Source organism: Microcaecilia unicolor, chromosome 1 (assembly GCF_901765095.1).
Source record: "Microcaecilia unicolor chromosome 1, aMicUni1.1, whole genome shotgun sequence".
NCBI classification, from domain to species: Eukaryota; Metazoa; Chordata; class Amphibia; order Gymnophiona; family Siphonopidae; genus Microcaecilia; species Microcaecilia unicolor.
Genome location: NC_044031.1, coordinates 544,732,244 through 544,744,966, shown reverse-complemented (window position 1 = coordinate 544,744,966; position 12,723 = coordinate 544,732,244). Strand labels below are relative to the sequence as shown.

Below are 12,723 nucleotides of genomic sequence, written 5' to 3'. Positions count from 1 at the left end.
ACACGAACCTGACATCAAGGTCTCTTTTGGGAAATACGAACTCCCCCTCAAATCACAAGTCAGTAACCTTGGAATAGAGCTAGATTCAACACTTACTCTGATCCCTCAAATCCAAGCAACCTTTAAGAGCTGATTCTATCATTTGCGACAACTAAGCTGCCTCCCTTCTTACACTGAGAAGGCAAATCCTGTCTCAGTTGTGCATGCCATGATTACATCAAGACTGGATTGTGTAATGCACTCTACACTGATCTGACTACAAAGGGTTTGCACCAGCTCCAATTGATTCAGAATGCTGCAGCAAGACTAATGGAAGGTTGAAAGCGAAGTGACCACATCACATCATTTTTGCAAAAACTTCACTAGCTACCAGTACAGTATAGGGATAAACTTAAAATTCTTATGACTGATCTTCAAGGCCCTTAAAGGAAAATGGCCCAGAGTGCTTGAACAGGATCTCCCTCTATACACCTCCAAGGTCACTAAGGTTCTGCCAAGGATTATCCTAACCACCCCCTCTCCAAAGGGCATCACACAATGTGATACCCATCAGGGAGCCTTCCCCGGAGTAGCACCCACACTCTGGGATGAACTCTCTGAAAGGCTTTGCTTAACACAAGACTAATCTCTACTTCAGGAAGCAGATGAAAGCTTGGCTCTTCAACCAGGCCTTTTATGGAAGAAGTAACTGACCTGCTAGTCACACACACACATGGAGTGACACTGGCTGCACATACTATAGAAGGACATGCTTATCCACTCTAAACCTAGCTAAGATAATTTTCAAGCACCATTCTGACCTCATGTGCAACTTTCTCTAAATTAGTCCCCATAATGTCTTACTCCTGTTACTCTATTTCAGTGGTTCCCTAACCTGGTCCTGGAGGCACCTCAGTCAGTCAGGTTTTCAGGATATCCACAATGAATATGCAGAAGAGAGATTTGCATGAAGTGCAGGTAGTTTATCCTGAAAACCTGACTGGCTGGGGTGCCTCCAGGACCAGGCTTGGGAACCACTGCTCTATCTTATCTATCTATACATTCCATCTTTACTTACACCCTATGCTGCCTATTAAAATGATTTATTGCATATTGGGTTGACATTGTAATGTAGTATACTAAGCTGTATTTTGTATTGTAATTTGAATATTTTTACTGCTGTCTTTATTGCTTATGTTTAACTTATTCTTGCTGTACAGCACATTGAGTGAATTCCTTTGAAAAGGAGATAAATAAACCCAAATAAATAAATGCCAAGGTGGTGTTATATGATGAATTTGTAAATAGACTTACTTGAAGCTTGCCCAGTGGTAAGTCCTCATTTCCAAGAAGCGGCAGACCACCATGCCCAACCAGATGCCACCACCATTACACAACAGGATGTCCAGAATGACTTGATCCCACCAGCACTCAGCAAAATTGGGCAGGAGATGCATGAAGAAGAGCTAAAGAGCAGAGCAAACAAGATGCAAGAAAGTTTAGAACTGGCTCCAAAAACGTTAACCATTCCTCTAAGTAGGAAAATGTTCTTCTTTAAAATGCTTATTTTCCCTTTAATAGGAGGAATAGATGGGAACTTTATGGAGAAATGACCTTGACACTATGGGAGAAGGAACTTTTATTATTATTATTTTTTTTTTTTAAAATCTTGGCCCCATTCTGTATTATTATGGGTGTCCAAAATACATATTGTGATTGACTACTGAGGGGATTTTCCAGTGCTACAGTGACATACCGAGAGAGGGAACTGAGGAGAGGATGCCAGGGTTTGGGGATTTCATAGTTAAAAATAGTGGGGAGTCAATATTCAAAGGGTTTAACCAGACAGGAGAAGCTCTTGCCCGATTAAACTCCACTGAGCTGGCTGGTAGCCAATATTTGGTGGCACTTAAGCAAGCTGCGCCTCTGAATATTGGCTTAAATTGGCCATCTGCAAACTGGCTAGGTTAGAGGCAATCCAGGGGCTAAGTTTAGGTGGAGCTGCTACTTAGCTGGATAGTAGTGATATTCAGTCCACTGACTAAGAAAATGAATAAAGTTAAAAAAGCAAAGTCTGCCCTAATTTAATCCATCGAGTTGACCGGGCACTGGTCTGGATATCAACCTATGCCTGGTTAACTTCCGGGTTGCTGCACTGACCCAGATATTCAAAACCGAAGGCCAAACATAACCCCAGACATTCAATGCTGGGGCAATTCAACCCATGGCCATGAGCGACTAACAAGCTGTTTATCACCGTGGGCTGAATATTGAGCCAAGGTTTATTGGCTTTTACTTTTGTTTTGTGAATGTTATGTTACAAACAATGAGAAAGACTCATCTCTCTGATTGTTGATGTATGCTGAATGGCAGGATGTCAAAGCTTGCTTCTGTTTGAAACAAAAATACTTGAAAATCAAAAGAACGCAATTCTATAATTGGAACCTCCACTTAAATGTACCAATGCAGAGTGCTGGACGCCAATTCTCTAATGGCATCTGTGTGTCAAGATGCCGTTTTATCATTTTAAAATTTTCATTTATTAGTTCTTATACCCCATATTATCCAAAGTAAGTTCGGGTCAATTGTGATTTACAGTGTAACAGGGTGAAATTACATAGAACTATAGATAACAGGGTGGATACACGGAGTAAATGGATTATACGGTTACATAATAGTGTAATTAAGGTAGACTACATGAAGCAGTGTGTTGCAATGTGACTGGGCAGGCACACACTGCAACAATATACCAGACTGGTGGCAACTCAATAATGCAGCAGTATAACAGATTAGTGACACTTAATCCCCAAAAAATAGCAATATCATTCACATTGTGGACCCTGTTTACTAAGCCGCACCAGCATTTTTAGTGTGCGCTAAAAACACTAGTACACCTTAGTAACCAGGACCCTATATCTCTAACGGTAACCAAAAGTGAACTACAAACGATCCACACACAAGTTTGTAAAAGGAGAAAAAGACCTCAGTCGTTGCAAAGAATTCCTACTGGCTCTGTCTGTGACAGGTAAAGGTAATTAACTTTCAATGACTACTATAATCATTGCTCAAAAACAAGCAAAGGTAGCTGTGTGAGCTGCTGGCGCTGTTGTTTCTGTTGATTACTGTCATCTTATTATTCTTCTGTTTTTGCTTATTTTCCAGGAAAGGCTGGTTCAGAGTTTATCCCTCCATAACCTCTGTACCCGTAGCTTACCAACTAAAGATCGACAGATTTCTCAGCTCTGCTTCTATGGTGCCTGATGGAAGAATATTGACACTACTGGGAGATGATATCTCACTCAATTCCTCCATCACTCAACACCTTGGGCTGTGAGCCGTGGGGTTTCCCTGTTTGCTGAGTTAGGAAAGGGAATGGGATTTGATATAGTTCATTTCTGTGGTACTTGTGTTGTACCTGGGGCAATGAAGGGTTGCAGTGGTAATTGAACCGTTTGCCATTTGGCTACTCCTCCACAGTAGTGACGCGCTGCTTGGCTTGTGTTGGAAGGGGGCAAGAGTGTTTGCATATAAACAGAGGTAACAAGACCTTTTTCAGATATTCTGGAGAAAGGAGAAAGGCTAGGAATGGCATTGTAAGACTGAAAGATGCTGAGGACAACTATGTGGAAAGCGATGAGGATAAAGTGAACGTGCAAAACAAATACTTCTCTTCGGTGTTCACGGAAGAAAATCGTAGAGAAGGAATGCAGTCGACTGCTGAAGGTATATCTGGGAATGGAGTGGATATTGCACCGATCATGGAAGAAAGCATTTATAAAATGACTCAAAAATCTGAAAGTGCATAAGTACATAAGTATGGCCATACTGGGACAAACCGAAGGTCCATCAAGCCCAGCATCCTATTTCCAACAGTAGCCAATCCAGGTCACATGTACATGGCAAGATCCCAAAACAGTACAATACATTTTATGCTGTTTATTCTAGAAATAAGCAGTGGATTTTCCCCAAGTCCATTTTAATAATGGTCTATGGACTTTTCCATTAGGACGCCATCCAAACCTTTTTTAAATCCCGCTAAGCTAACCACTTATACTACATTCTCTGGCAACGAATTCCAGAGTTTAATTACACATTGAGTCAAGAAATTTTAAATTTACTACTTTGTAGCTTCATTGCATGCCCTCTAGTCCCAGTATTTTTGGAAAGAGTAAACGAGCGATTCACGTCTACCCGTTCCATTCCACTCATTATTTTATAGACCTCTATCATATCTCCCCTCAGCTGTCTTTTCTCCAAGCTTAAGAGCCCTAGTCGCTTAGCCTTTCCTCATAGGGAAGTTATCCCATCCCCTTTATCATTTTCGTCACCCTTCTCTGTACCTTTTCTAATTCCAGTTTATCTTTTTTGAGATGTGGTGACCAGAACTGAACACAATATTCGAGGTACGAATGCACTATGGAGTGATACAAAGGCATTATAGTATCCTCATTTTTGTTTTCCATTCCTTTCCTAATAATAACTAACATTCTATTTGCTTTCTTAGCCGCCACCACACACTGAGCAGAGGGTTTCCGTATCATCAACGATGACACCTAGATCCCTTTCCCGGTCGGTGACTCCTAATGTGGAACCTTGCATTACAGAACTATAATTCGGGTTCCTCTTTCCCACATGCATCAACTTTACACTTGCTCACATTAAACATAATCTGCCATTTAGACGCCCAGTCTCCCAGCCTTGTAAGGTCCTCTTGTAATTTTTTTATCCAAATGCCCTACAGATGTTAATTCTTTGGTTCAGTGTGTTGGGACTTTCAAGGCAGAATCTTGCTTGAGTCAAAGGACCACCAGGGGAGTAGAGGTTTTAGAAAAGGAAGTTAAGAAGGTTAGAGGAGTGACCAACTGTCTAGTTCAAAATAAGCTGGTAGTCTATCACAAAGTGAGGCAGATGGAAAACTATGTGAGACAACTAAGCCCCTGTGTACTACATTTTCCCAAATTGATATAAATGTCGCATCTTGAACACTCTCAAAAAATATTTGTTTAAAGTGCCGCATACCCAACTGAAAAAGTGCCATTTTCATTTATGGTATTTATGACCCGCCTCTCATGATTTCTTCATAAGAGTTCGTGGGGTGAGGAGAGCTTGGTGGCCCCTTTGACAGCTGATAGCCTGATGGAAACGTCTGTGGTAGAAGTCTATGAATGAGTCATCTTACTGGCGTCACTATTTTTGAGCAAGACTGATGCATTTATACTTTGGAAACTCTCAAGTTCTACTTATGGGATCAAGACTGGATGTTTCCTCATATGCAAGAGTTACCCAAGAAAGCTGACACAAAATTTAGTACACTGTGTTTTCTTCCCACATCTTACTGGTGTTCTCCCAATCAGCAGGAGGCTTGTCTGCTGTTGCCAGAGTGCCACCTCTGCCCCAGGGGGACACAGAAACAACTCAGACAGTAAAGCAAAAAACTGAGAATTTCCACCTTTTAGTCTGACAAGAGAGATATCTAATGCCTAATAACGGCATACATTTCTCAATGGGTCACAGAAAAAAAAAGTTTTAGTAAAACGTAAAGAAAAGTTAATTAAAAAAAAAAAAAAAAAAGAGAGACCCGCTCCCCTTCATACTGATTATTTGACCTTATAATGGCACAGACCACAGTACAATAATGTTCATGGTTTTTCATTACATCATTTCTAATTGCAGTAAACACCATTTCTGGGAGCAGACCCCAGTCTAAGCCCTGTCCCCTAGCTCTCCCAGAGACACTATAGTTATTAAGCACAGATTCCCCCGTTGCTGTTTTGTTCCGAATCCAATGTAATCCCAAACCTACCTCTGTGACCTCCCAGGTGATGCTGATTGTCCAACAGAGCCCATAGCTCCGGATCAGCAGAGCCTTCATGGCCCAGCCCCAAAAGTGTCCAAATGCAAATATGTCAAAATGGCTGAGAATCCTCTCCCAGGTGATAACATGGCAGTTAACAGCATACTCCTGCGAGGAACAAAAAAAAAAAAAAGTCACAGCTTTAAAAGGTATCCACATTCACATCCGCCAATGGTGGGTCTCTCTGTCATGGCTAACCTGAATAAAACTCTTGGGGGGGGGGGGGCTTTACTCATTTAAAACATGTACTAACACATTGTTTAATAAAATACAAAAATGCACCTTCATGCTCCTAGCGCTTACTATAGCATCTAATACATTTGCATTCCACTGTCTAGGTAACAAGGCCATTCATAGCTGTGAACACAGCTAACGACATTAACAATAAACGCAAAAACCAATAATTTTAAAAAGTTTAAAACAAAATATGGCAACAACTAGTGAGGTTCGCATGAATCATAAACTAGCAGAAATTAAAAAGTTAGGCCTATCCAAACCTCAACTAAGATTTCCAACTATCCTCACTCCACTCTATGTTAAAACCAAACCATACTTTCATATTAACCTGATAAATTATTGAACCAGGTACCTTACAACCCCTCACAGTACTGCTCATCAAGGCAAGAGACATACTCATATCTGATGAATTCAGCAGGGAAAAAAAGGTGTTTAAACTGATCCTAAAACAGTACTTATCAATCGTTTTGTGGCTGTGACCCCATGAGTGCACCAAATAAAATTGTGTGACCCCCCCCCCCCTCGCCCTGAGATAGAAATAATAATGATGCACCTGTGGAGGAGTCACCCAGGTCATGATCCCAAAATAGGGCTGACCATTGATTAAAATGATTAATTGCATGATTAATCACAACAAAAAATGTTTAGTTGCGCGATTAATCACATAAAGCAGCCCCCTCACATTTCCTCCTGTACAGTGCAATATATAGATAAGCAGATGTAAATTCTCAAAACTGATATATTTCAAATACTAAACTAAAAATGAAATCATTTATCTTACCATTGCTTTCTGGTGATTTTATCTGTCCAATCTCAGTCCCCATCTCTAGTTCTGTTTCCCTGTGCTCTGAACTCTGCCTGTTTAGTATTCACTATTTCTTTTTTTCCTCCTCTTTCTCATCCTGCCTTATATCCATCTTTCACATTCAACTTTCATCCATTTTTTCCTCCTTTTCAATTCTGTCTAGTTTCCACCTCTTCCCTTCCCCTCCATTCATGGGCACCATCTCCTCCGTTCTCTCTTCCCTGAGCACCGTCTCCTCCTGTCTACCTTCTCTTCTCTCCCCTTCTTCTCTCCTCTATGGGCACCATTTCCTCCTATCTCTCTTCTCTTCTGTTCCTCTCCATGGGCACTGTCTCCTTCTGTCTCTCTTCTCTCCCCTTCCCTTACACAGGCACAGTCTCCTTCTGTATCTCTTCTCTTCTCTCCCCTTCCCCACCACAGGCACCATCTCTTCTCCCCTTCCCTTCCCCTTCAAGGGCACCATCCCTTCTCTGTCCTTCCCTTCCCCTCCACAGGTGCTGTTTCTTCTCTCCCCTTCCCCTCCACCATGGGCATCGTCTCTCCTCTTCCCTCCATGGGCACTGTCTCTTCCCTCCAATCCATGATCACCATCTCCCTTATTTTTTCCATCACCTATTTCCTGCATCTGTCTCTCTCAAACACATCTATTTTTGTCTCTCTCCCAGCAAATCTTCCTGTGCTTCTGAACCCTCCCCCCATCATGATCCCCATTCCCTCTCTCTTTCTCCCTTCTCCCCCTCTGGTCCCCATTCTCTCCTTCTCCCAAATCTTTGGCTCCTGAATCCTCCCCCCCCCCCCCCCCCCCGGTGGTCCGCATTCTGCGTTCTCTCTTTCTTTATACCTGCTCCTCTCGGCCCTCCGACTTGTCTTCAGCGCTGCAGGCATGCTGTTTCTTTCAGCCGCCCGAAACCTCTGTAGCATCCTGCCTCCTCTGACAGAACTTCCTGTTTCCCGGTGGGATGCTACAGAGAAAGGTTTTGTGCGGTAGCAAGAAGCAGCATGCCTTCAGTGCTGCAGCGCTGAAGGCAATGTTAGAGAGCCGAGAGGAGCAGGAATAAGGGAGGGGAGAATAATCACACTCCACTTCTTCTGGGCCCCAGCAGTTCTGCTGCTTAGAACCCCTCCAACCTTGCCCCAGACCCGAAGTGCACCGGATGCACACCTCCAAAGTTACTTCCGGGTCACGGGCGTGACTCCCACCTTCTCTACATCGCTTGGGAACAGCACAGCAGCAGAGCCAAACCAGACCGGGACCCAGGGTCTCTACAGCCCAAGTATGCCTGCAAAGGGAGCAATGGATAAGGGAGCCAGACCTGGTGTTAACATGCGTTAAAATTTTTAATGCACGTTAAACATTTAACCTGTTAATCGTGTTATTAACGCGTTAAATGTGAAACCCTACCCCAAATGCAAGTTTTGTGACCCCATTTGGGCTCCCAACCCAGTTTGGGAAGCTTGTCCTAAACATCATAAGATAGCAGGCAAGCTATTCCAAAAACTGAGGTGGTTCTGATCTGACTCCAATTCAAATGCATCTCCCTCAAAGCAATGACCCTCAGACCCATTGTATCAGGTACGATTTATGCAGATGAACTGATGTTCTTTATCTCTATTCCTTGTATTAAGTTTATAAAAATTAATAAAGATTGGACCTTAACAAAATAAATAAATAAAAAACAACAACCCTCAGAAAACCACCTTGGTTAGATCCTAAAGACCAACAGGGGTTGTACCATTGTAGGCAGTTAGCCAAATAGGAAAAGACCAATGCCTTGAAGGGTCCAAAAAACGCATACTGTGAACTTAAAAAATGCCCTTGATCTAAATGGTAACCAAATGCAGTTGATGCAGCAAATCCCCTGTACTTGCTAATTTAGAGGTAGATGCACTAAACGTTTTTCATCGTTAAATGAGCCCTCAGGGAAGAATTTCCTATCCTTTCCATGCACTTAAGCCTATTTTCCGACGACAGTAGCAGCTAACGAAAACGGAATGGAGATGAGCAATTAGTGTGAAAACCCCATTGAAACGACATGCACTAACCTTTTCCGATTGCCTTTACGCAGGAAAAAGGCAGGAAAACTAACGAGAGGTCTGGACCTCTCGTTAGGACAGCTCCGTGGCAGGAAAAAGTGTTAAGTGAAAAAATAAACAAACTTTGAGCCAATCCCAGCGCATTAGCAGAGCTAAAAGCGCTGTGATTGGTCCAAAGGACCTCAGAAAACACATAAAAAAATAAAAATAAAAAAAGGATCGGGAGGGGGCAAGGGCGCTCATCAGGAGCGTCCTGTACGGACGGCCTTGCCCCCCCCCCCCCCGCTGCTCCCCACTTTCCGCCGCTCCCCCCACCCCGAAAAAGCAAACTTCTAGAAGCCCCTGCCCCCCTCCCTTCCTCACTCCTCTCTCACCTCAGCTCCGCCTCCCGACATCCTCCATCCGTGCCCCGCCCCCTTTTGGGGTCGTCGCCGCCATTCCCCTCCTCCATCGGGCCCCCCTTCCTCTTACCGGGCCCGTGCAGCGCCTCTCTCCTCTGTCCGAAGGCGCTGCACGGGCAAGAAGAAAGCTGAATCAGCTGATGCCTGCCTTCGCGATGGCGCGTCTTTCTTCTGCTGCGCCCGCCCCTGTCTGACGTCAGTAACCTACGTAGGTTACTGACGTCAGACAGGGGCGGGCCCAGGAGGAGAAAGACGCTCTATCGAAGCTAGGCGAAGGCAGGCATCAGCTGATTCAGCTTTCTTCTTGCCCGTGCAGCGCCTTCGGACAGAGGAGAGAGGCGCTGCACGGGCCCGGTAAGAGGAAGGGGGGCCCGATGGAGGAGGGGAATGGCGGCGACGACCCCAAAAGGGGGCGGGGCACGGACGGAGGATGTCGGGAGGCGGAGCTGAGGTGAGAGAGTAGTGAGGAAGGGAGGGGGGCAGGGGCTTCTAGAAGTTTGCTTTTTCGGGGTGGGGGGAGCGGCGGAAAGTGGGGAGGGGGCAGGGGCTGCTAGAATTTTGCTTTTTCGGGGTGGGGGAGCGGCGGAAAGTGGGGAGCAGCGGGGGGGGGGGGGGGGGCAAGGCCGTCTGTACAGGACGCTCCTGATGAGCGCCCTTGCCCCCTCCCGACCCTTTTTTTTTATTTTTGTTTTTATTTGGGAGCCATGTGCTTGCGATTTGACTGTGTTTTGACTGTTTGTGGCATGCGCAGAGCAGCTAACATAACGCTTGGCTGCTCTGCGCATGATTTGGGGGCCGATTAACGATGTGTATTGTGATTCTTTGATACATTGTACGTTTCACTACCGATCTCAGCATGTGTGACTTTTTTTTTTGGTGCATTTTTCGTTATTTTAAAATCGTTAGGGACTTTAACGATTTAGATTTTTTTACGTTTGGTTGCTGCATCTGCCTCTTAGAGCCCCCAGTAATCACGTGCATTGATAAGGTGTGATGGAAAGCAGGTTTTAATAATGTAACTAGGAGGTAACTAAGAGATAAAACACTGTTTTAAATGCTTTGTTGTTTAAAAAACAAAACAAAAAAAAAGAAACAAAACATCTAAAAAATAAAACAAAGACAGAGCTCTCTTAACAAATTGTATAGTAAAATACATCTCGCATGCAACTGCAGAACATGGGAAGAATGATAATTATAATGATAGTTAACTTGATGTGTAGAATTTAATTATTGCAAAATGATAATTCATTCTAGGTCAGCCCTGGGACTCAGGCCTGGACATGTCAAGTCAGTGCTGCACTTGGTCACGGGGAAAGGAGGATAGATAGATGCTTGGCTGCGGGCCAAAAGGCGGCACACCTCGAGATGGTTTCCACATTCGCTTGGCCACTTTAACATCTGAAAGGGAAATGAAGGGAGCAAACTAGAAGGATTAAAATAGCAGGTAAAGGACTAAAAGCTGATGAGTTTCAAAGTCAAAGCTCGTGTAAAGATGAATCAAGTTTGTGAATCTTAGTAAAATATCAACCAAGAAAACACTTATCTCACACAGCAGGTGCACACATATTTACAATTCTGTGGAATCTAAGTGACCTGCAGTTGTTTTGAACAGGTGAACAGGGGGTTGGACCTGTCATAAAGACAACATATATTTCAAGCTCCTATCAGGAGTCTGCTACAAGAGAGCTCTTTTCTGCACTGATTAACTCCACTGTGGAGGAGTGGCCTAGTGGTTAGGGTGGTGGACTTTGGTCCTGGGGAACTGAGGAACTGAGTTCAATTCCCACTTCAGGCACAGGCAGCTCCTTGTGACTCTGGGCAAGTCACTTAACCCTCCATTGCCCCATGTAAGCCGCATTGAGCCTGCCATGAGTGGGAAAGCGCAGGGTACAAATGTAACAAAAATAAATAGAAAACCACTGCACACAAGTCCATGCCATTTTGGTCTTTTGCTCCTCACATCTAAAAGGTGGAAACAAGGATCATAAAAAGCCAAGGCGAACAAGGGAGGACAACAAAACCCTTTATGCTCTGTTTCATAAAGAAGTTACTTAATTTTCACTTTTCACCAGTCCAATGGTTCTCATCTTGGTCCTTGAGTACCTCCTTATTTTAGGAGATCCATAGTGAAAATGGATGCGATAGACTGGCAAACAACAGTGGCAGGACAAGAAATTTCACTGTGGGAGTCTTGAAAACTCAACTGACTGCGGGGAAAGGGTGCTCTAGGACAGGGATAAGAAACCACTGCTACATCATAACAGTTTTTCTTTTATTTTCTTTTTTTAATTCTTTATTTATATATTTTCCATTTACATCCTAAGACATAAATAATAGACATTCAGAAATTGAAATACAAAGAAAATAAATTCTCAAAACCAATATTGGTTTGAAAAAGAAACATTTTAAATTTGTCCACAAAAAAGATTGAATCAAGATACTAGAAAAAAAAAGGAGAAATAAAACTGATTATATTAACGGGAGGGTCAGAGCAGGCTTCTGCAGCCAACGTTACAGCGCTCCTATACTTGGATCATTTCTTCAGGAGTTTTAACACTCTCCTTCATTTTAAGAAATTCTAACAATTTTTCAGGAGTAAAGAATATATAATTAACTGTTTCAAAAGTAACATGACACTTCCAGGGAAACTTTAACAAAAAAGTAGCACCAATCTTTAACACTCTAGGCTTATATAGCAGAAATTCTTTTCTCTTTTTTTAAGTACTCCTTGCCATGTCTGGAAAAATCTTTATCTTTTGTCCAAGAAATAAATCATTTAAGTGACGAAAATAGAGTCTCAGAATGTTATTTCTGTCCATTTCAAGGGCAAATGTCACAACCAATGTCGTTTTCTCAGTGATCAATTCCAAGGAACTCTCGAGGAATTCGATCAAATTCAAGACTGAAGTAGCCTGAGGTTGATCATTAGTAAGTCTCCTTACTCCTGAGATATATTGGGTCCTAGTGATAGGAAGATATCCTTCCACAGGAATACCCAATATCTCTCCCAAACATTTTCCAAACATATCTAATGCTGGTATTAAAGAAGATTTAGGAAAATTCAATATTCTCAGGTTATTCTTCGCCCATTATTTTCCAGATATTCTAACTTCCTATCTTCAGTTTCCTTTTCTTGGATCAAAGTAACAGTTAAATTTTGTAGCTTATTAACCAGACTTTCCATTGTTACCATTTTCTCTTTTTGTTCTTGGACAGTTTGAGTTAAAATTTCACTATTTTGTTTCAGTTCCTTTATTTCACCCTTAATGGATACATAAATCTGAAGTAGAGTGCTATTTACCTCCTGAATCGCGTCCCATAGTGAATTCAAAGTCACCTGCTTAGGTCTTATCAGTCCTCCGCCGCTCTTGGAAGCGAAACTACAGATAGCAGGGACACCGACCAGCAATTGT

General features: G+C 42.9%; 1 protein-coding gene across 1 annotated transcript in view; it reads right to left on the bottom strand.

The window, feature by feature from the left end:
- PTDSS1 (phosphatidylserine synthase 1) overlaps positions 1 to 12,723 on the bottom strand; it is a 125,087-nt gene that overhangs the window by 71,495 nt on the left and 40,869 nt on the right. The window contains exons 5-6 of the mRNA XM_030216950.1: positions 5,783 to 5,941; positions 1,294 to 1,445 (exon numbers count right to left, since the gene is read on the bottom strand). Of these exons, the coding sequence (XP_030072810.1) occupies positions 1,294 to 1,445; positions 5,783 to 5,941 (311 nt within the window). The remainder of the gene's footprint in view (positions 1 to 1,293; positions 1,446 to 5,782; positions 5,942 to 12,723) is intronic.